At 40.3% G+C, this 22,119-nt stretch overlaps 1 protein-coding gene across 1 annotated transcript; it reads right to left on the reverse strand.

Annotated features, from left to right (window-relative positions):
- Positions 1 to 978: 978 nt before the first annotated feature.
- Positions 979 to 21,868, reverse strand: LOC149188216 (lysM domain receptor-like kinase 3). The gene is made up of 4 exons (XM_089409894.1): positions 21,828 to 21,868; positions 21,487 to 21,642; positions 1,432 to 1,705; positions 979 to 1,320 (listed from the first exon to the last, which is right to left on the reverse strand). The coding sequence occupies exons 1-4, from the start codon at positions 21,866 to 21,868 to the stop codon at positions 979 to 981; spliced, it is 813 nt and encodes a 270-aa protein (XP_089266020.1).
- Between the last annotated feature and the right edge of the window lie 251 nt (positions 21,869 to 22,119).

The raw sequence follows: 22,119 nt of genomic DNA on the forward strand, positions 1-22,119 counted from the left end.
CCAAGAAATCCCATCGTTTTGGAATATATTCTCTTATATTTACATAAAATATTTGAGGCATCATTGCCAGAGTTTTCCCATCCAAGCACGGCTCTCTTTAAATGGGAATCTTCATTTTCCACTTTCATAAAAAAGTCGCTATATATTACATAGAGATTCAATTAATAAAATTAAGAAAAGCTATATTAAAGAGAGATTCAATAGAAATTCGGTATATATTACATAGAGATTCAATAAATAAAAATAAGAAAAGCCATATTAAAGAGAGATTAAATTAATAAAAAATATGCAAACCGTTCTCAATTTCCTACTGAAAAGATGCAAAATCCATGGCAGTATCAACACAAAGGCACATCTGCATGAACACTTCTTTTAAACCTGGAAAGCTAAAACTCCAGGAATTCAACTAAAGCGCATAAATATAAATACGTGCATCAGAAAATACACATCCAAAGATCAAACAAAGTATTGTCGGTATTTTGAAGTTTATTACTTTCTTGACCAAGAATACAGTTTGCCTCATAGGTCCAAAAAAACTGAAGGGGGCATGAGAATCATACATTCCAGAACAAATTAAAGAAAAACTTGCACTTAAACATTTCTTTGGTAGATCTCATCTCAACAGGTTTAAGCTCTGGCCAGGCTTCAAAGTGGTGCTCATAAAAGATCTGAAACACTTGAATATTCTCCTTATAATCCATCGAAATGACCCATCCAAACCATATTTACAGGAAGTCTTTGGATCATTATATGCCATGGTTTTTTCTCTCCCTTTTGTTGTAAAACAATGTTGAAAGCAATACAAACCAATATAATCCAAACCACCATGGTTTTTTCTCTCCCTTTTGCAGCACAACAATGCTCAAAGAAATACACACCAATATAATCCAAACCCGTTTACTTTGGAATATTTATGAAATGCAGATGACTCCATCTGACCTCGAAGGTGCCACTGGCACATGTTTTATTGACATTCATTCACTCAGACCATTGTTCGGACATGATAAACACTCTGGATAGCTCCCCTGCAACATATCTTGTATCGGGTCTCTTTCCGGGGTTCGGATCCACACAGGAAGCAGAAAGCCTCACTTCCCTCTCTGCGCAATCTACAGGAAAGGAGCCCCTGAGCCGAGGATCCATCCATCTCCTCAGCCTCCCTACAAAATTATCGCCGACCTCTGAAATAACAATATTCAGGCTCTGTATAAGCCCTATTCTCCTAATACCACAGCCGCCCTCATCTGCCACATACCTTATCAGTTCGCGCCGAGATAGGAGCTCCAGCAACACAACACCCAAGGCAAACACATCCGCTTTCTGTCACACGATGTCGTTGTTGATGTATTCTGGCACCATGTAGCCCTGTGTTCCGGTTATCTTCACACTGGAACGTTGAGGCAAAACCCCGACCCCTTCTGTGTCATATACCCCGGTGAGATAAGAGGCACCAAAATGGCAGATCCACGCTCTGTAACTAGGCTCCGTGACAAGAATGCTGCTAGACTTTATGTAATTATGGACGTACTTGATATTGGCGTCCTGGTGCATAGCTCTTTGCGGGAAATGCAGGCATGGAGGATCTTGCTTAGTGATTTTCTGAGTGAATCGATTTGCAGGAACCTCAGTAGCGTTCTCCTTTCCTCTGGCGATATCAAGCTTTGCAAGGTTCACGTGACCTCCAGAAGTGGGCGCTCTGCAAATCCTGCATCCACGGATTCCAGTCAGATGTCTACTTTAATGTGGATGGTGGTGGAGCTGGGCAGAGCTTGCGGAGGGTGGCGGAGGGCGGAGGAATTGTCGGCGGCTGGAGCCGGACGTTTTTTTGGGCGGCGATGGAAACCGGACAATTCCTCCGCCTTGCTAGACCACTCCGAAAAAGATGTCTTTTTAGTTGTTTATCTTGCTTATTTGAGAGTCTTTTCTAATTCAGATGAAGAGCACCTTTATCATTTGAAAATTGTATTTTAGCGGTGTAGAAAGTATGGCATATCTCTCAATCCAGAGAAGAGTCTGTTTGCCATGGATGAAGGAAAACTTCTTGGTCATATTATATCAAAGGAGGGCATCCACACTGATATAGCTCGAGTGGAAGCCATTTAGAAGATTGATTTTCCACAAAGTAAAAAGGAGATCCAATCATTCAATGGTAAGATGAAATTCTTATGTCGCTTTGTGCCCAACCTTGCAGAACATTTAAGGGAAATCACAAACATGCTAAAGAAAGATAATGTAGTGAAGTGGATCGAGGAAGCAATTAAGTCTTTCAATTTGGTGAAATTGGCCCTTTCTTCAGCTCCAGTTTTGATCAACCCAGATTATACTCAAAATTTCATTTTGTTTTCATTTGCCTCGGATCATACTATGGCAGCGGTCATGACGCAGAAAGGAGACCAGCTCGAGAAACCAATTGCATTTTTCAGCAGAACCATAAGGGATGTAGCTTTAAAGTATAATATTATTGAAAAGAAAGCTCTTGCTTTGGTAAAGGCATTGAAATATTTTCGAGTCTATATTCTATATTCTCACATCCTTGCTTATGTCCCTAACACTATTGTTAAAGATGTCTTAGTGCAAATAGATCCAAAAGGGAGAGGAGACAAATGGATTGCTACTTTGTTGGAATATGACATGGAGATCAAACCAACAAAGCTCATCAAAGGACAGGGACTGGCCAAACTAATGGCTGAGTCAAATTTGCATGCCTTGGACATTAATCTCATTGCTGCTATGTCTGAAGAAGATGAAGAAAGTTCACCCGCTCAGGTATCATAAAATTTTCTTCTTTCTCCTTGGTATGCGGACATTGTTTATGTGCTTCAAAATGTGTCACCACCACCTGGAATGGCTAAGAACAAAATTAGGACCCTGAAATTAAAGGCTGCCAAGTTTTGTATCATGAATAATGCACTCTATTGGAAAGATCCTGGTGGTGTCTTGCTCAATTGTTTGGTTGAAGAAGAGGCAAAACATGTTATGGAAGACTTTCACAAGGGAGATTGTGGAGGTCATCTATTCTGGAAGACAACAGCCAATAAAATATTGAGAGCAGGATATTATTGGCCAACTCTCTTTGCTGATGTTTACAAAACTGTTACAAGCTGCCACGAATGCCAGATTTTTCAAGGTAGGAGAAAATTGCAGCGTTTACCGCTCAAACCGATTGAAGTAAGTGCCCCATTTTAGCAGTGGGGTTTGGACTTCATTGGCGAGATCCATCCTACTTCTTCAACACTGCACAAATGGATCCTCACAGCGATAGACTATTTTACTAAATGGATTCAAGCGATTCCCACTAGGCAGGCCACTGATTCGGTAATCATTTCATTTCTTGAAAACAACATTTTGTCTCGTTTTGGCTGTCCAAACAAGTTGATCACTGATAATGCAGCAACTTTTAAATCAAAAAGAATGATTGAATTTTTTAATAAATATCAAATTACCTTGGGGCACTCAACTGCATATTACCCACAAGGTAATGGATTGGCGGAATCCTCAAATGAATCCTTTGTCAATATTGTCAAAACGTTGTTGGAAACGAACAAGAAGAGTTGGCACAAAAAGTTGGTTAATGCACTTTGGGCAGATAGAGTAAGTCAAAAGAAATATATAGGCATGTCCCCTTTCGAGCTTGTGTATGGTGTTGACACAGTATTCCCGACCTCTCTCGCAGTCCTGGGGGTTAAACTTTTGCAGGAAGCTGGGAGCAAGGATGATCATTTGCAGCGAACAATAAATCAAATGATCGATTTACAGCAGACTAGAGAGGAGGTTTTCCAGAACATTTTTAGGCTGCAAGAGAGAATCAAGAAAATATATGATCGAAAGGCAAAGGCGGACAAGTTTCACGTAGAAGACATATTATTGAAATGGGATGCGAGAAATGAAGATAAAGGTAGGCATGGCAAGTTTGAGAATCTTTAGAAAGTACCTTTCAGGATTGCTACATATCGAGGACAAAATGCTTTCCTTTTGAAAGAAATGAATGGAAAAGATTGTCCAGGTGGGCCGTCAACAGTCAACTGCTCAAACGGTACTATTTCCGAAATGTTTTCTGATGTCATATGTATCATTGTAAATACCAGTTTATTTTATTTCATTGCAAGTATGTAATGTTATCATTCATTCAATTTGGGGCCTGAAGTGAAGGCTATAAAACTGAAGGTTTGATTTCAGTTTTGGTTTGGACTGTTTGAGTCAAGTCTTACAGTCCATTTCAGTCTTGAAATTGAGTCAGTTTTGAGTCAGATTTCAGCCCTGAAATTGAGTCAAGAGATTGGTTTTGGTTTGTCGAATTTATTGACTCCATATCTCAATGGATGAAGGAATTGCCTTCTTTCCCAGAGATCTATAGTTCTTGGCACCTCCAAGGAGCTACCATCCCCATTGGAGCCAATGTTAGTGTTGGTATCTTCATCCCTCCATCAGTGATGAAATTCTCATGTTGCATTGCATGTTACGTGTCTCACTCGATTAGCTACATTCCATTAGGGTCATGGATCATCTGACGGTAGTGGCTTATTATACATTTTCCCTCAATTTCTTTACCTACTGGCCCATTTTCGTTCATCTAGATCATCTACATTCAATTTTTGTCTTTAAATTTGCAAAAGTCATTTTTAGGGTTTTAGGTCTCATTAGGTCTAGGGTTTCGTCAATAAGGTCTTGTAAACGTTAAATAAAGGTCAGCAGGTGCATCAAGAGGTCAAATAAAGTTTCAGCAACAATAATTTCCATAATCTCATGCTCAGTGATTGATTTTTCCTCAAAACCTTGTTTTGAGGAAAAATAGAGTTTTTATGTTTTCATGTACAAATTTGATGTAATTTAATTTCTTCCATATGTAATAACTTCAGAGGCAACCCTGGTCATCTTGCCAGGATTTTGCAACTCCATCACCTACAAAGCAAACACAAAGTCAAAGCATTCAGTCCATTAAAGCCAAACATAAAGCAAACTGCCCAAAAACAGAGTTTTAAAAGCAAGTCAAAGGCAAACATTCAAAGAATGGGTTTTGTAAATGAAAAATCAAAACTATAGGTATATAAACCATTTTTCATGTTTAAAGAGTTCATTTGTATCCAAAGGAGAAAGAGTGAGTAATAAAAGTCGTGTTGGAAGGAAAGGAAGCAAAAATAGTAGCAAGTTTGGTATTTTCAATGGCGCAGCAGACTGGGTTTGGAGCATGGCGCATTGGGCAGCACTCTGCAGTGTAAATTTTGAACGGGCACGACGCATTGAGAGGGCGTGATGCACTGGGTTTGTGGCACGGTACACAGGGCCACAAGGCCGATTTTACTCACAACCTCCTCCAAAATTGCAAAATTACTAAATCCTCACCTTGTCCAAGTAAGTTAACATTCCTCCATGACCAATGAATGAGTTTATCTTGGTGCTTATGGTGATTTAATGGGAAAAAATTGAAACCCTACCTCCTTGCATTTCTTGTCAAAAACAATTGCATAGGGTTTACAAATTGTATTTCTTGCTGCTAATTCCACTCCTAGCCATTTCTCACTCCCTCACTCCTTCATTCCCTCATTCATTTTCTCCCTCTCTTTACATTCTCATCTACCCACTCCCTAAACCCCATATCCCTAAATTACTAATCCTAAATCACTAAATCCCATCATCCCAAACCCTAGTTAAAGATTCCTAAACCCTAATTGTTGTCCCAAAGCCTAAATACTATTCCCTAAACCCTTCTATTCCCCAAAAACCTGACAGCAATATTCCCAAAACCCCTCATACACATTCCCTCCATAGTCCCTCATACATTCTTATCTTTGGCAGAAAAAACCTAAAGACACCATAAAATCTCTTCATACTCATCTAAGAAAACTCAAACATTGTCAAACATGGAGGCAGATTCTTCCTATGACAGAAGTGAGGAGACAGTCAGTGATTCTTTTGAGAAATGCATGCACCAAGGAGACCTCACAAGGGTGGTCAACGTAATCGAGAGGAGCCTATGTCACTTGCCGAGCTGCTGGGCTGTCCTCTTGCTATTACATGCTTTCAACACCAATCTTGTTATCAGTTCTATGAGATGGTAGAGAGAGTCAAGTACCACCATGAGCTGGCCAGATTGTTTGTGCTTCATCTTCATAATAGTCAAGTCACTTTGGCAGGTGTGACATTCACCTTGACACCCGAGACTATTTCTCAAGCAACTTGCATTCCAAATGTCTGTGAGCAGTGGAATAAAATGCAGCTGATTGACAGAGAGCATTATGAGCCTTACATCAAGGCTGGTTTTCAGAGACATGTTAGTAGAGGTTTTCCCTTCAGGTATCTGAAGGACACATATGCTCCCTTGATGAAACTCATTATTAAATATTTCAGCTGTGAGCGCATATTTTCTATCCTGTATGCCTACCACATCAGATTGTTGATGCACTTCACTAGGGTGAGAATGATAAATATCCCCTATTTTATTTGACGAAACATTGAGAAGATTACCACCTTAGTGGAAAGGAAGCCTCCTAAGCAGCAGTATAGCAACATATATCATTTGGCACTAATCAAAATTGTGGTCTTGCATCAGCTTGGTTTACTGAACATCTCATGGGAGGATTTCATTTCACATGAGGTCTTTACAGGTCCTCAAGTTCCCCCATCAGTTTTTCATGAGGCAGGAGGGCCTTCACATCAGCAGGAGATTCATGAGACACAAACCACTAGTGTGCTAATTTTTGTCACCTAACAAAAGGGCACTAGAATGTTGTTTGCAGCAGCAAAACGAGTACTATCTCCACACGGGGTGGAAGGGGTCTCGTTTCCTCCATCGAAAAAGCAGGTACAGGACAAGGGTAAGCAGCCCTTGCATGATTAGGGACCTTCAAGAGGTCAAGAGGCAGATTTCATCCTCATTCAGGATGAGGATACCGATTTGGGCTCACAAAGCTCAAAGCTTAAAGAGATCATTTGGGAGCAGCAAGAGGACATTAATGATTTGTCTCTCAACCTGGAAAGAGCCAAATGGATAATCAAATATCTGGAGCAAAGAAACAAAGAGTTAGAGGATTAGCAAACCATGATGGAGCTATAAAACATATGAGAAAACTAACAAGCTGCCAAGAGGAGGAAAATTAAGCTAACACCACTTGAACAATAAATTGATGTTGATCGTGAATCTAGGCTTGAGAGGGAAAATATGCACTTGGAAAAGACGCTAGAGAAGGCCAACAGGTAGAAAAAGATGTTGCGGCACATGGCATACCACTACTTGGTGAGAAACAAGGTGTGCAAAGCAAGAATCAGGATTTTGAAGGCCAAGTTGAAGAAAGCATCGAGGAAGTGAAAAGAGAAAGATAGACTCCAGATCTTGGCTGAGGCTTCCTTGGCCCAACACAACACTTAATGAAGGAGACTCAGCCCAAATTTCAAGAAATTTGGGACACTTTTGGCAATTTTGAAATTTTTGGATTTTTCATGGAAAAATATGAATGCCCTCAGATGGCCAAGAAATTTTGATAGGTTTTGATCTTCCAGAAAGGTCAAAAACACCTCAAAAATGACCTTTCTGCCCCTTTTTGGACACACAAGAAGCAGTGTTGGGAGAGCTCAGTTTTGGAGGGGCAAATGGAGGCCAAATTTAGAAATTCCACTTGTTCTGGAAAGTAGATAGGCAACCCTTTTCAACAATCCCACTTCGAGAAAATTTGGTGCACGGGAAGGACTCCAAAATCAGCTGCAAAAAGGCGGTATGCATAGGGAAATCAGTGCGGCGCGTACGATGAAATTTGCTCATTTTGGACAAAAAACTCTGTTTTCGCCTAGTTTCCTCATAGTTTGACTTTTCTCTTTCTAATAGTCAAACTCATGATGTAATTTAATGTGAATTGATGGATGTTGATGTAATTATGCTAAATTTTCACTCATGAAGGTAGATTCATCCATGAAAAGGTAGTTTGCAACTAAATGAATCAGTTCCCTAGTTTTTAGAGGCAAGTTGTTCCACTGCCTACTTTTTACTTCTCATTTTAGACTTTGTTGGAGAAGCTCATAAATTTATGAGCTCGACCCCTAGAGGCTAGGATGAGTTGTTGGGTGCCTATATCTTGTAATTTTTCAGTCATTAGCAAGGGTTGGACTTTTAGGAAAGCTTGGAGCTTCATTGTATACTCATTTAAGGAGTTTGGCAAAGGAATAGACCAAGGTTTGCAGCACTTTATGGGATTCTTGTGGCAACCTGATTTGGTATTGTGTTTCATTCTGTAATTTCAAGTTTACATGTGTTTTATGTATGCCATTATCTCTCTTTGTTCATCTTAACTAAATGAAACAAGGATAAAGGTAGAATTCATTGATTTGCAGTGCTCTACCTAGGGTTTTGTTTTGTTATTTATTTTTTCAGCTGTTTGAAGAGGATCCCTGAGACTCTCATGCCCTCTTCAACTCCTCACTGATCTAAAAGCTCTCTATCTCACTCAATTTGAAGTACCAAACCATTTTCCTACCTCGCCCCATAGAGATTTCTGCAAAACTGAGCCTCATTCCCCAGACCCAAATCTGCCTTTCACATTTGAGCCAACAAAACATCATCGAATTCAATAAAAATCTTCTGCACACATACCTAGCCTAAAATAAGTCTTCACATCAGTCATATCAAGTCTGATTGATCATATTTTGTTGAGATTGACAACGAGAGAGCCCTCTCCCGACCTAGTAGGGCTAGATACTAGGTTAAGCGTGGTTTTATGTTATCCTAGATCCTACCTTTCTCAGCCTGAGGTAGATTTAGGCCCTAACAAGGTCTTCTAGGTTCCTCAGAACCTCACAGAGACTCTATGCATCATCTCCATCTTCGGCAACTACTGCTCCCATGCCAGCTCAAGGTAGTTGGTCCCCACAACTCGCTTGGCAGGGCATGCCTGTAGGTTGCATTGGTGCCACATCTGTGTCAAGAAAACGCTTCATGTAAGTACTTGTTCACCCATAAAAGAAAAAACATTGCATAAATATTCAAAAGTTAAAAAATAATTTAAAGTACTCTAAAAAAACCTTCTTACCTTGAGGCCCCCAATGTGTACCAAGTGGCAGTATCAAAATTTGGATCTCCTATATTGTCCATGCCTTCATAGGCATAGTCGTAAATCATCAAGATCTAGCTACTAATACACTCGAAGAAGTCCTCTTCGAAGAAATGTCGAATTGGTCCCCATCTTGTATGAGGATCAAGAGAGTCCCATTGCCCTTGCTTGAGCCCCCTGGGATCATCCTAACCCACACTAATCCCTGGTCTCATCATGGGCACTCTCTCAAGTATTAAGGACACAATCGGAGTACCATACCCAAAAGTCATTTAGGTACGAGTCTTGCAGGTTGCAACTCTGCCTTCAGCTGACAAAGAACTGCCTCACACCACTTAAATATCTAAGGCTATACACAATCAATGGCAAGCAATAGTTCGGCCTTTGTCTTTACATGAGGCATCTTGGGCCCTACCAAGTGTACAATCATTCACAAAATGGTCCTCATGGACCTTGATCTGATCCACTCAATGGGGACCTTGTTGCTCACTACTTTGTTGTCAGGTCTACAGTAAGTTTGGACCAACTCTACAGTGGACCATGGATCAACCCTTCCCCCGTTCAAGTTTTCTCGTGCACCTCTCCACGAAAAACCCATCAGAAAATAGATATCATCTCTATCGATCAACAACTCATGACCCCCGATCCAGAACACCTCTTGGTGTTCATCCCACCATTGGATTATCCAACTTAGAAGTTCTTCCTGACACTTCATCAAGTCAAGCCTTGCATAATTCATTAAGCCACATATTTTTAGTGAAAGTATGCATGCTGGATCATTCAGCATATGTAGTTCCTAGCTATCATGAACTCTTTCTCTCCACAGACTCATGATGATGGATCCAAAATTGCATAAAAGAACCCAAAAATGAGTCAAAATGATGAAGAAATGCTAAAACAATCATAGGCTAGGGTTTACAAGTGCACCCATACAGCCTAACGGCCCCACTTAGGTCCCACAGGGCATACTAATGTCATCCTCTAGGTCGTGAACGGCGTTTAAATGCCCCTCTAGACCTAGATGGGAGTGTTAATCACATTGTACGAGCTAGGGATTCCCGAAATTCAAAAAATCTACCCCTAATATAGTTGAAAAAGGTTAAGTAATGCACGATAAATTTTTGGCCATCTACTTGGAACACACGGCATATCAAATGGTCGCCTGGATTGCTTGCAATCGCCTGGGGAAGATCTACTCCTCTTTCACTCCAAAACACTCTCACAACACTCAAATGATGCAAATGGTGAAAATGGAGGCTCAAAAGACCCCCATATAGTCACACTGGACGTATGAATCACCTTAAATTAGTCATTGAAATAGAATTTGTTCATTTCCTATGTTCTTTATCATGTGCCATTTCAATATATTGTCAATATTATTCATGCTTTGATGAAGTGGTTTTCAGGGCTGAATTGCATAAACGACCATGTTCGATTCACTATGAGCACTTTCTTTTATGTGATATTTTCTCGCTCTTGAATTGAAAAATCCCTGAATTTTCATCATCAGGCTTGTAAAACTCCTATGCCAATGATATAAACGCTTTCTTTTTTGGGACTATTTCTCGCTCTCAAATTGAAAAATCCCCGAGTTTTTCCCTTCTTCGAGCTCGTTAAATCTACGGAGAAGGCATGAGTAGTTCTTTTACCTCCTTTTCCTCGCTCATTAAACTAAAAAACATACCTTGAGTTTTATTCATTTGACTCGTTAAATTTTGATGAAGATCTATTCTGTTGGTCGTCGTTTGACTCATTAAAATTTCACAACGAATATCGAGTTTACTCTATCCTCTCGTACGCGTAACAAAGTGAGGCAAACTTCTATTGAGAATAGGTTTTTTGCTTTCTCCATACTCAGTAGACTAACTTACAGACAAGGAACCATATTGGGTATACTATTAAACCTTTCTGGAACCCAGTTAGCAACTATCACAAAGTGACCCCCCTAGAGTTGCTCTTTATGATCTTTTCAGACTCTCAAAATACGAAAAGACCACCGAGTTTACCCGTCTAGAATCATTAAATTAATTAGAGGGTGAAAATTGGACAACACAATTGCTTTATGTCAGTATTTTGGAAAGCTTTTTTTGGCAGCAGTTGTTCCCTTGAACATGGCACTCCCTCAGCAAAACCTTCTTTGTGACGGCCTCTCAAAATGAACCTTACCATCCTATGAGTTTAGCCTATATACCCCGGTGTTCTGGCATCTCTATATCCTAACACTCTATGTTGTTCATGAGTCTATTGCTACATGCTTAAAACCTTTCTATCGTGCCTTCTATTGTTCAAGGGATCCCTTTATCCTCTGTTTCCTCCATCAAACCATCAAACATATACTTCCATCACGCCTTCTATCGATTTGACCCAATGCTCAAACTATTATTCAAAAAACAATAATTCTTGTCTCGTTTCATGTCGACTGATGTAGGACACATTATTGCCTACCTTTTGATAGGTCTCTTCCTATCGCCTTCAACACCCTATCTAGGAAGCAGATCCAGAAACACATGAGTGCCTTGGAAGTTGCGGACATGAGTGGCATGTTACCTTGTGTTCGATCAGGGGTTTTCATTATTGTCTCTTGGTTAAACAATTCTACGAGTGTTCGATGAAAAAATCATTATTCACAGTCGCTAGATTATACTGTGAATCTTGGAGACCATCATCATTATCGGTGGCCATCCTTGTGTCTGTTAAAGTTTTTCATTATTGACTAGTAATCAGACAATTTCGTACATGTTTGACCTCAACACCTTTATTCACATATATCGAAATCTTTTGTTAAGATGAAGCGACGATGAAGACCTTTGGTAGAGGCTTACATAACTCAAACTTGTTTTCTCTCCCAAGCTGCGTATATTATTTTTTTGGAAACATCTCATCAAGATGATCCTATTATGACACAAGTTCCACATTGTGCTTATCGATTGACAAGATCGTCATATCACTTTGTTGAGAAATCACTATGACATAGCTACTGAGCGTAGGAATGGCCAACTTAGGAAATGGTTTTAGATTTTATATATATGTGTTGCATCAGGTTCTCATAGTCCTGAAGTTGTGATCCTCTCTCTCTTTTTTCCAAAACATGACAATTATAAAGTATTTCAGCCACCGTCTTGTCTCTAATCTCACACTTTAGGGGGCATCTGTTATAGAGGAAAATGACCTCCTCATCAGCTTAGAGGAGAAAGGCAAGATGACTGAAAGATTGACCAAGTTCACAAGAAGATTTTCTAAGCTAACACTCCCTAGGAACTATCAAGGTGCTTTATAAGGCTTCCTAGCCTTGAAACAAGTGTGTTAGTCCCTAGGTATACTCTCTGTGTTGCCTTCGGGGTAGATTTAGTAAACCTTAGTGAGTTTCTTGTGGTCAAAGGAGCGAGCTGACCAAATAATATCTCTATATTCACTCATATGTCAACCCATGAAGTATGGAAACATTGAGATTCGACCTGTTTTAGGAATTACTATTACTAACAAAGTCTAACAAACAGGGAAAGAGCGATAAAACATGGAAACGTCTCAACGTTTTCCCAAAAGAAGTCATGAAAGAATCGGAAAGGCTTATCCTCTCATGCTATATATTTGAGGCTTGGGGAATTGTGAAATAGGTCGAAAGTATTGAAAGGATCTCCTATTGAATACCAAAGCATTGTATTAGTCATTAGCTCATCAAGAGGTTAAGAAGAGAGAGAGAGAGGGGAGCTAGAGGATTAAGGAACGCTTGATTCAAATGATGGTTGTAATCACTCTTTCCTATCATTAATATAGACCTGCAGTTGTGTTGTCCACTCCACGGCATTGGTATTGTAATTTATTTACATGTTTATGCAACCCTATTGGTTATGAGTAGCTTAGATATGTGTAGTTAGATATCCCTATGTATTATTGTATTGATTTTCAAAGTTATATGCTGTGATATTACACATCGTCTTGTATATGTGTAGGTATTGATCTAGGATCTGGCTAAGGGGTCTTTCGCTCTGCTACTTTGAGTTCTCGAGCAACACCACACCAAGTTATGAGGTAACAATCTTCCTTCTTACTTTTATTATCATTTCACTAATACAGATATGTGGATATATCTTTGTGCCAGATGTAGCTAATTTGACTGTTTGCTAAGGATCCTCGGAGCATCCTTGAGGGTATCTCCACCACAATCACATGTGGATTAATCCCTATAATAGTGAATGGCTAAAGAGAAATTTGGGTCAATCATTCTACGGTCAAGCGGAATGTGGAAGTCCCATCCCGAGTTTGGATTTTGTTTCATTAATGAAAGGTTAGTTCTCCTTTTATCTCTATGAGAAATTTGATGGATTATATGTGGTATATATGGATGTACTTTCATGAGTATTTTTGTTGCTATTATGTTGGTTATGTATATGTTTTATGACAACAACTATGTATGGATTTCACCATGTTTTCACTTGTAATTGAATGATCAATGTATCTATGACCTAGTGGATGGAATGGAAGTTGATGTGTTCAGGCATGAATAGTCCTTAGTGATTCCCAGGTAAGTGTGAGACCCCTATGCTAAGAACTATTATTTACACGTGTAGTTTACATACTTGTGGTATGTTTGATGAAATGCCTGTCATGGCCACCAAGGGTCCATTCAATATATTAAACAAGTATTTTCTTTAGCACTATAATTTCCATGTTATTTTATTATTCTGAAGAGATGGTTAAATTTTGGGTAGTGACCTGGACAGTGAATCTAAAAAAGTGGCTGAAATCCAAGGGATGCTGGCACAACATTGACAAAAAGAGTCTCTAGACGCTGGCAGGAATGCTTGTGAGAGCCACTGGAGGTCGTTGGAGGTTTTAATGGCTATATCATGAGAACGACTTGGGGTTATGTTGTCCAAAAGCTTAGTGGGACATAGAAGCAGGTTTCTTGAACTGTTGGCATGGTTCCCAGGGGTCCTGAAGAAGATTTTGAATGTTTGTATGGTGTGTTTCTATCAATTCCAATTCCTTAATGTGACTTAGGAGGTTGAATCATATCATAGTGGCCTGTCGCCAAATGTCTACCTTGGCCATCCAGTTTCTTTGGTAGATGTGGGAGGAGGGTGTTACAGAGTGGTATTAGAGCATGGTTCACCCCTCATAATGGATGGGTTATGTGTTGGTCATGCATGCATGTCAGTTGCATGTGTGTCTCTCACAGTTGCATTCCATGTGTTTGCTGCATTTGCATGATGTGGATCATTGTTGTAGTGATGTCATCATGCAGATTTGATTTGTTTTATTGTGGGATGCATCATTGTGAGTGTATGACCGGTTATATGTCATTATATTCCATTTACATGTATCATTTGGTATGCTTGGTCATATTCCTATATGTTCGGTCGCCTGTATCATTATTGTATGCTTGGTTATCTTCTTGCACACATGTTTACATGTTGTTACAAGTGTTGTTAATTTATGCATCATTCTATGTGTTTATGTGTTCGTGGTCCATATTTGTGCTTGAGTGCTATCCACATGTACACTAGTGTATTGTCTACATTGTGGTTGCGCATTGTCTACATATATTGGTATGGTTTATGTCATCACGCATAAGGTCATGGTATATGTGGTTATGTATTTCTTATCCATACTCATGGTTGCATGTGGTCAAATTTATAGTGATGGAGTGGTTGTTGTCATGCATGAGGTCATGGTGTGTGGTTTTGCTAAGGGCGTGCATTGAAGACTCGACCCTAGCTAGAATGATGGTTGAATGGTTATGTTAGCCTACAGCTGCAACATGTTAATCATCTTTCATGATCGACATTTTTACATGCCAAATATGTCGTACTATGCATGCTCCAATGCTCCATATTTGCTACAGATGGCCAAAGCAGTGTCCTTGAAAGTGTGTTAATCTAAGTGCCACTGTTGTGTTCCAATTTTGATAAGCAATTAATTTTTAGTTTGAGGCATTTTTCAGTTGGAGGACTTCAAGCGAGGCATGTCTAACTCCCCTTATTCCTCTTTCCCCAAATCACTCACTAACTTCCCCCAAAGAGGTCAAGATCTGCTTGATACCTCTTAGTTTCATCATTCTCCATATCATTTGCCTTGGTGAAGATCTGCTTCACTCAAGGAAGGTCAATACTGCTTCTATGAGTCATTTTCCCTCTTAATAGCCTAAGATTCACATACTTAGCGCTTTCTTATCACTTTTCATGTTAACTACTAACTTTACTATGTAGCTCCCTATCTATTTCCCTTTCCCCTACTAAAACTATGTATATTACTCCCCTATATACTTATCCCCTCCCCCTGGTTGAAAGATAACCATATACATCCTCGGGAATTGCTAAGTTTATCTGAAACTTAGCAAGAGCCCTCAATACCCCCTCTAACCATCTCCCAAATGCATAAGGACTCATTCCTTTGCATAGTTTCCCTTCATATGTATAAAAATCATCCTTTTGGCCTTGTTTTACCTTTTTAAGGCATAAACCCTTTGTTTTGGCCATTAAACCCCTCTCAAAACACATAGAAATCCTCCCAAGTGCCTTTGGAATCCTTCCAAGGCATGAATCCTCCCTTTTTGGCCATTAGACCCCTTCCGATGCCCTAGAAGTCCATTCCAAGCACTTACCTCACCCCTCCGAATTCATTTGCCTTGCATTTTTTTATAAATAATGGCTCCAGCAGCGAAAGTGCCGACCAAATCTGGGCCGTCCATCTTTCCACCCAAATCAAATGACCCTCGGCGTTTCGGCGATCGCAATATGTAAAGGCTGTGCCCTCCACCCCACCGATTGTTGAAGTCCCGAATTAATCACAGCCATCCATTCTTGGGCCCCAGATCAATGGCCCATATTTAATCGCATCGCTCCCATATGGCTCCGACCAGCGGAGCCGAAAAGTAATAAAGCGCGGCATAAATATATTTCGGGTCCGATGGGTTTCGGCGTTTCTATATGGCAGCCCCTTGACCCCGCCGATAGCGAAATGCCGACGTAATCTCTGTCGTCCATCGCCTTCACCAAATCAACGGCCCATGTTTGATCGGCGAACACCCCTTATGTTTGGCTCCGATATTCCGGAGCCAAAATATTATAAAGGCGGGTTTTGTAAAAGCTATCGGGTCCGTAAGGTCCCCGGGCACAGTGGAAAGAGAGGTCTCCGATATTCCGAAGCCGATAAATTATAAAGGGCAGTTTTGAAAGGGATTTCGGGTCCGTTGGACCCGTTTCAAATGTAAATCTGCCGATATGATGGGTTCTAATGGTTCGGACCCGATCTCCATTAAAAATGGGCACAAAGGCATTTTGGGTCCGCAAACCCCTGCGCCCAAATTTCATGAATTTGCAAAATTTTGAAAGCATTTTTGTATTATAATAAAAGGGCCATTTTTAAAGTTTTGTGTACAGCGCTCTCGCCCGCCACAACTGCAAAAGAGCGATGCCTTCCTTGGCCATTTTGAGATCGCTCCGGGCCCAAATACTTCCAAATGCAGGGATTTCTCCTCGGCATGTCGCTAGAGCTCCTTTATTCGACCCAGCGTTGCAAATTTATCAGTTTAAGGACCATTTTTGATTGGCCATGCGCCGATAGCATTCTAGGGGCCATGGAAAGCACTTGCAATAGTTATTTTGCATTCAAAGAGTAGAATGGGGAGATTAGACAGTTAAAGAGTATCAGAGAGAGAAAGTGGCCTGATTTAGTGTCATAGTGTATCAGAGGAAGCGAAAGAGAGTATCAGATCAAAATATCAGCAACCCAAAGCAACAGAACATTAAAGAGGCCCCCATCAAAGTCAATAAAGCAGCTCAGAGCCATCAAAGCCCACCAGATCACAGTTATGAGCATTAAAGCCACTCTACAGTAGCAGAACTGCCTAGAGGGGCAATTCAAGTGTTTAAAGCCCAGCTTTTGGAGAGACAGTGTACAAAGACACATATGAGCAGTGCATCAAGTCCCAGGGCACAGTTATTGCAGAAGTGCCAGCGCATTGCTCAAAAGACCAATAATTTATTCATTCTTATGGCTGCAGTCCCTGCGCAGCTGGTAGATAGGCATTCTTTCATTTATTTGCAATAAATTTTAGGTTAGAAGCATTCATTTCTCCAGATCTGCTATCAGATCTGCTGTTGTAGATATTTTGTTGATATTTTATCTATTTATACCACCCTCTGGATAGTGTAAAGAGTTGGTTGGTTGTATTTCTCATTCCAGACTTATGCTATAAGCTTAAGAACCTCTGTAATCAAAGATTGCTGGAATATTTGCATCTGAACTGGTTGGTTGTGCTTTCAATGGCTGAAGAGCTTGATATGGAATTCTCGTTCTTGCTCATGGTCCAATAAGTCTTTCCTCCCTCTGTTTATCAGTTTATATGTATCAGTGTCATCTATATATCATAATCTAAGTTGCAGGAAAAAGGAATAGATCAGAACTTGCTTTCATGCCCTCTGTGCTCAATTCTTGTAATCTTTCTATGTTTTCCTCTTAATTAGTGATAAATATGCATACTTAATTGATCATGTTTAAGCTATTTCTCATTTCTGAATGCTATTTAGGAATCCTTCATTGCTCCTATATAGTCCTCATCCACTTTCCCTCTTTGGCTGGATGAGAGATCCTTAATTGCCTCTCATCCCCTATCCTCCATTTAATCCTTGTTCCAGCATTTAATCATTGTGCTATGTGTAGCTATCCTGCTCCATATTCCCCTCTTCTGCCAAGGAAAACGCACCCTTCAGTTCACGTTCATTGACTCCATGCCCAATGGTTTGAACTTCTTACACTTTGTATGCCAACTCTGCTTGAATAGATCAACTATCCCACCAAACTCAAACAAAACCCATGTGCATCATATCTAGCCTAAAATCATCCCTTAAAAAAAGCTAAATCCTAAAGAGAGAGCCCTCTCTGACTGCAGGTAGGCTAGGACCTGTAGTCCAAAGATTGGTTTGTGGTTACCTCGGCCCTATCCGTTTGGGAGTCAAAAGGGACAACCTGAGTGATAACATAATGGCGACTCCACTGGGGACCTGAATCATTGGTTTATTACTGTAAACCCCCAATTTTGACCAATTTGCCTTGTTTTCTGGAGAAAGTGTTCCTTTTCTTCAGAGCTTTTCATGTTTAGCTCTGATCTGTGACGGTGGACAGAGATCAGGCACTTCAAGGTTAATTCATCCACCTGGCAACTCCACATCATCCTCATAATAAAGACTCCACTGAAGAAATGAACCCAAAAGAGATATATGAGGAGATCAGGCTTTTGACCTGGATTACTATCCAAGAGGTCATGTTTTTTCTCTATAAAGTTTTGCTGTGTATATTGTATTTTAAAGACGATTCTATATCAGATTTTTATGTTTTTCCTTTGGAAAATCTTGTTGAAAAGCCTCCTTGCACATTAGAGCAACAGTCTTCAAATGTTGTTGAAGATCATCATATAGCCAAGGAGGAACCAAAAAAAGAGCCCAGTCTTATAGTTCCTGTATATACTCATGTGTCTCGTAAAGTTCCTGATAGATATAAGCCTCTCATTTTGCCTCCTGTGCTGAATCCTTTGCCTGCAAATCATCCTGAGTATCTCCCTAGAATTGATGGAGAAAATGGTATTACTTTCGAGAAACATATCCAGGCTTTTGAAGATTATCTTAATATATTTGAAGTAGAAGATGAAGATGTCAGACTTAGACTATTTTCCCTTTCTTTGCAATGCGAAGTTAGGACTTGGTTTAAAGAATTGCATGAGGCCAGCATCTCTAATCTTCAGCAGTATTCCAAGCTCTTCCTTAATAGATGGATGATTAAAATCAATTTCCTCTCACTCATCGAAGAATATAATCAGTTAGAAAGGCGTCCAAATGAAGTTGTTCAGCAATTTTCTGATCGATTCAATCAAGTTTATCTTTCTATGCCTTTGAATATAAGACCTCCCCCTGATTTAGCTCTATTGCACTATCCTAGAGCTTTTGATCCAGAGATGGAATTTCATTTGAGAGAAAGATGCACGTCCACTTTGAAACAAATGCAGGACGTAGCCGTGGATGTGGAGGCAAATCTAAAGATGAGGGAAAAATAGCGCAAGGCAGAGCAAGAAGAAAGACTTCATAGTGTGTTACAAAAGTCAGAAGAAATGATGGAGTTGATCACAATGAAAGTAGAAAGTTTAGAGTGCCAAGACACATCTGTTGTGCAAGAGGAAAGTAGTAACATTCACGAACAAACCTACCACAGAATAGATGATGTATTCATATAGCCATACGTGAAGGAGCAGTCTCCGGATATGCTATATGAATACAATAGCTTCTCTTCTTTCAACTGTCTGCCCAAATATGATCTGTATGATGATGATTATGAGCCTAACGACCAAATCAGCTTTGCAGAGGAATCAGATCCTATTTTGGCAGGAAGCGAAGTTCAGGCTCAGCAGCTTGAATGTAATGACCAGCTTGCCCAGTTCATCTATGAAGTAAAGGAGGAAAGCGTAGAAAATTTTGATTTCAGTGAAGGAACTTTACCATTTTGTTTTGAGTCTTTTCAATTTATCAGGGATAATTATCATGCTGTGTATCATCAAGTGTCACCTTGTGTTGCTATTGACCGCCTGGAGGTTTATCAAAATATTGTTCCAAAGGTATTGCCTCTAGTTTTGTAGCCCCAAAGAGCCATCGAATATCAGATTGAGGAAGACTTAGAAGCAGCAGCATATGATCAAATGATCCAAGTGGATCCCCTGCCTTTTTGTTTTCAGCCATCTGAGTTATTCGAAGAAGAAGAAGAGGAGCAGCCTGCGCAGATTAGTCAAGTCCTATTCGAGCCAGATTGTAATAAATTGCAAGCACCTCTACAAGTTTTGAATGACCTATCTGCTGGCAGGCAGAATGATGAAAGAGATCAGTGCTTTTCTCCATTAGCAGGCTGCAAGGCTCAGTATCGAGTTGTTGATGATCTCCCGACTCCAAGGCATGGTAGCGATCCTGAACCTTTGTACAGTTCTTTATTTCAGCCAAGCAATTGTATATATATGTTGTAGGACAGTTGTGTACAGTGTTTAAACATAGCAAAGGAGGTCAGTAGCTTCCGGATCTTCTCAAAGATTAACAAAGCCACATCAGATTGCAAGATCTCAGTTTTTCTCACCGGCAAGCACAAGCAGCAAAGCTCACTGATGTCTATTTTTCTTAAATGGCTGCGTTGGTTATTTCACTTCACCTAACAGCAAAGTAAGTGCTCGTTAGGGTAGGTAGGTAGGTAGGATCAATAAGGCAGCCAGCCAAGGGAATTTTGTAGAGCACAACAACAATTGAATACAAGGCAGTCTGACCTGCTGTTCTTGGCTTTTCACAAGGAAAAGCCATCCCCAAGTGGAGCCACTGTTAGCCTCCTGCTGCAGTAGGTTAATCATCTTTCATGATCGACATTTTTACATGCCAAATATGTCGTACTATGCATGCTCCAATGCTCCATATTTGCTACAGATGGCCAAAGAAGTGTCCTTGAAAGTGTGTAATCTAAGTGCCACTGCTGTGTTCCAATTTTGATAAGCAATTCATTTTTGGTTTGAGGCATTTTTCAGTTGGAGGACTTCAAGCGAGGCATGTCTAACTCCCCTTCTTCCTCTTTCCCCAAATCGCTCACTAACTTCCCCCAAAGAGGTTAAGATCTGCTTGATACCTCTTAGTTTCATCATTCTCCGTATCATTTGCCTTGGTGAAGATCTGCTTCACTCAAGGAAGGTCCATACTGCTTCTATGAGTCATTTTCCCTCTTAATAGCCTAATATTCACATACTTAGCGCTTTCTTATCACTTTTCATGTTAACTACTAACTTTACTATGTAGCTCCCTATCTATTGCCCTTTCCCCTACTAAAACTATGTATATTACTCCCCTATATACTTATCCCCTCCCCCTAGTTGAAATATAACCATATACATCCTCGGGAATTGCTAAGTTTATCTGAAACTTAGCAAGAGCCCTCAATACCCCCTCTAACCATCTCCCATATGCATAAGGACTCATTCCTTTGCATAGTTTCGCGCTTTCTTATCACTTTTCATGTTAACTACTAACTTTACTATGTAGCTCCCTATCTATTGCCCTTTCCCCTACTAAAACTATGTATATTACTCCCCTATATACTTATCCCCTCCCCCTAGTTGAAATATAACCATATACATCCTCGGGAATTGCTAAGTTTATCTGAAACTTAGCAAGAGCCCTCAATACCCCCTCTAACCATCTCCCATATGCATAAGGACTCATTCCTTTGCATAGTTTCCCTTTATATGTATAAAAATCATCCTTTTGGCCTTGTTTTACCTTTTTAAGGCATAAACCCTTTGTTTTGGCCATTAAACCCCTCTCAAAACACATAGAAATCCTCCCAAGTGCCTTTGGAATCCTTCCAAGGCATGAATCCTCCCTTTTTGGCCATCGGACCCCTTCCGATGCCCTAGAAGTCCATTCCAAGCACTTACCTCACCCCTCCAAATTCATTTGCCTTGCATTTTTTTATAAATAATGGCTCCAGCAGCGAAAGTGCCGACCAAATCTGGGCCGTCCATCTTTCTGCACAAATCAAATAGCCCTCGGCGTTTCGGCGATCGCAATATGTAAAGGCTGTGCCCTCCACCCTGCCGATTGCCGAAGTTCCGAATTAATCACAACCATCCATTCTTGGGCCCTAGATCAATGGCCCATATTTAATCGCATCGCTCCCATATGGCTCTGACCAGCGGAGCCGAAAAGTAATAAAGCGTGGCATAAATATATTTCGGGTCCGATGGGTTTCGGCATTTCTATATGGCAGCCCCTTGACCCCGCCAATAGCAAAATGCCGACGTAATCTCGGTCGTCCATCACCTTCACCAAATCAACGGCCCATGTTTGATCGGCGAACACCCCTTATGTTTGGGTCCGATATTCCGGAGCCGAAATATTATAAAGGCGGGTCTTATAAAAGCTATCGGGTCCGTAAGGTCCCCGGGCACAGCAAAAAGGGAGGTCTCTGATATTCCGGAGTCGATAAATTATAAAGTGCAGTTTTGAAAGGGATTTCGGGTCCATTGGACCCGTTTCAAATGTAAATTCGTTGATATGATGGATTCTGA

Source organism: Pinus tabuliformis, chromosome 3_1 (genome assembly GCF_031772625.1).
Source record: "Pinus tabuliformis cultivar Carrire ecotype Pingquan chromosome 3_1, CPIR1, whole genome shotgun sequence".
Lineage (NCBI taxonomy): Eukaryota > Viridiplantae > Streptophyta > Pinopsida > Pinales > Pinaceae > Pinus > Pinus tabuliformis.

Bases quoted from the DNA above. Each gene is read 5' to 3' on its own strand.
- LOC149188216 (XM_089409894.1), bottom strand. From the start codon at position 21,868: ATGGACGACCGAGATTACGTCGGCATTTTGCTATTGGCGGG. The intron at 21,643-21,827 runs GTCAAGGGGCTG...GGCAATCGGCAG, and splicing joins GGCATTTTGCTATTGGCGGG to GGTGGAGGGCACAGCCTTTA. The intron at 1,706-21,486 runs GTAAGTGCTTGG...CCGTGGATGCAG, and splicing joins AATGAATTTGGAGGGGTGAG to GATTTGCAGAGCGCCCACTT.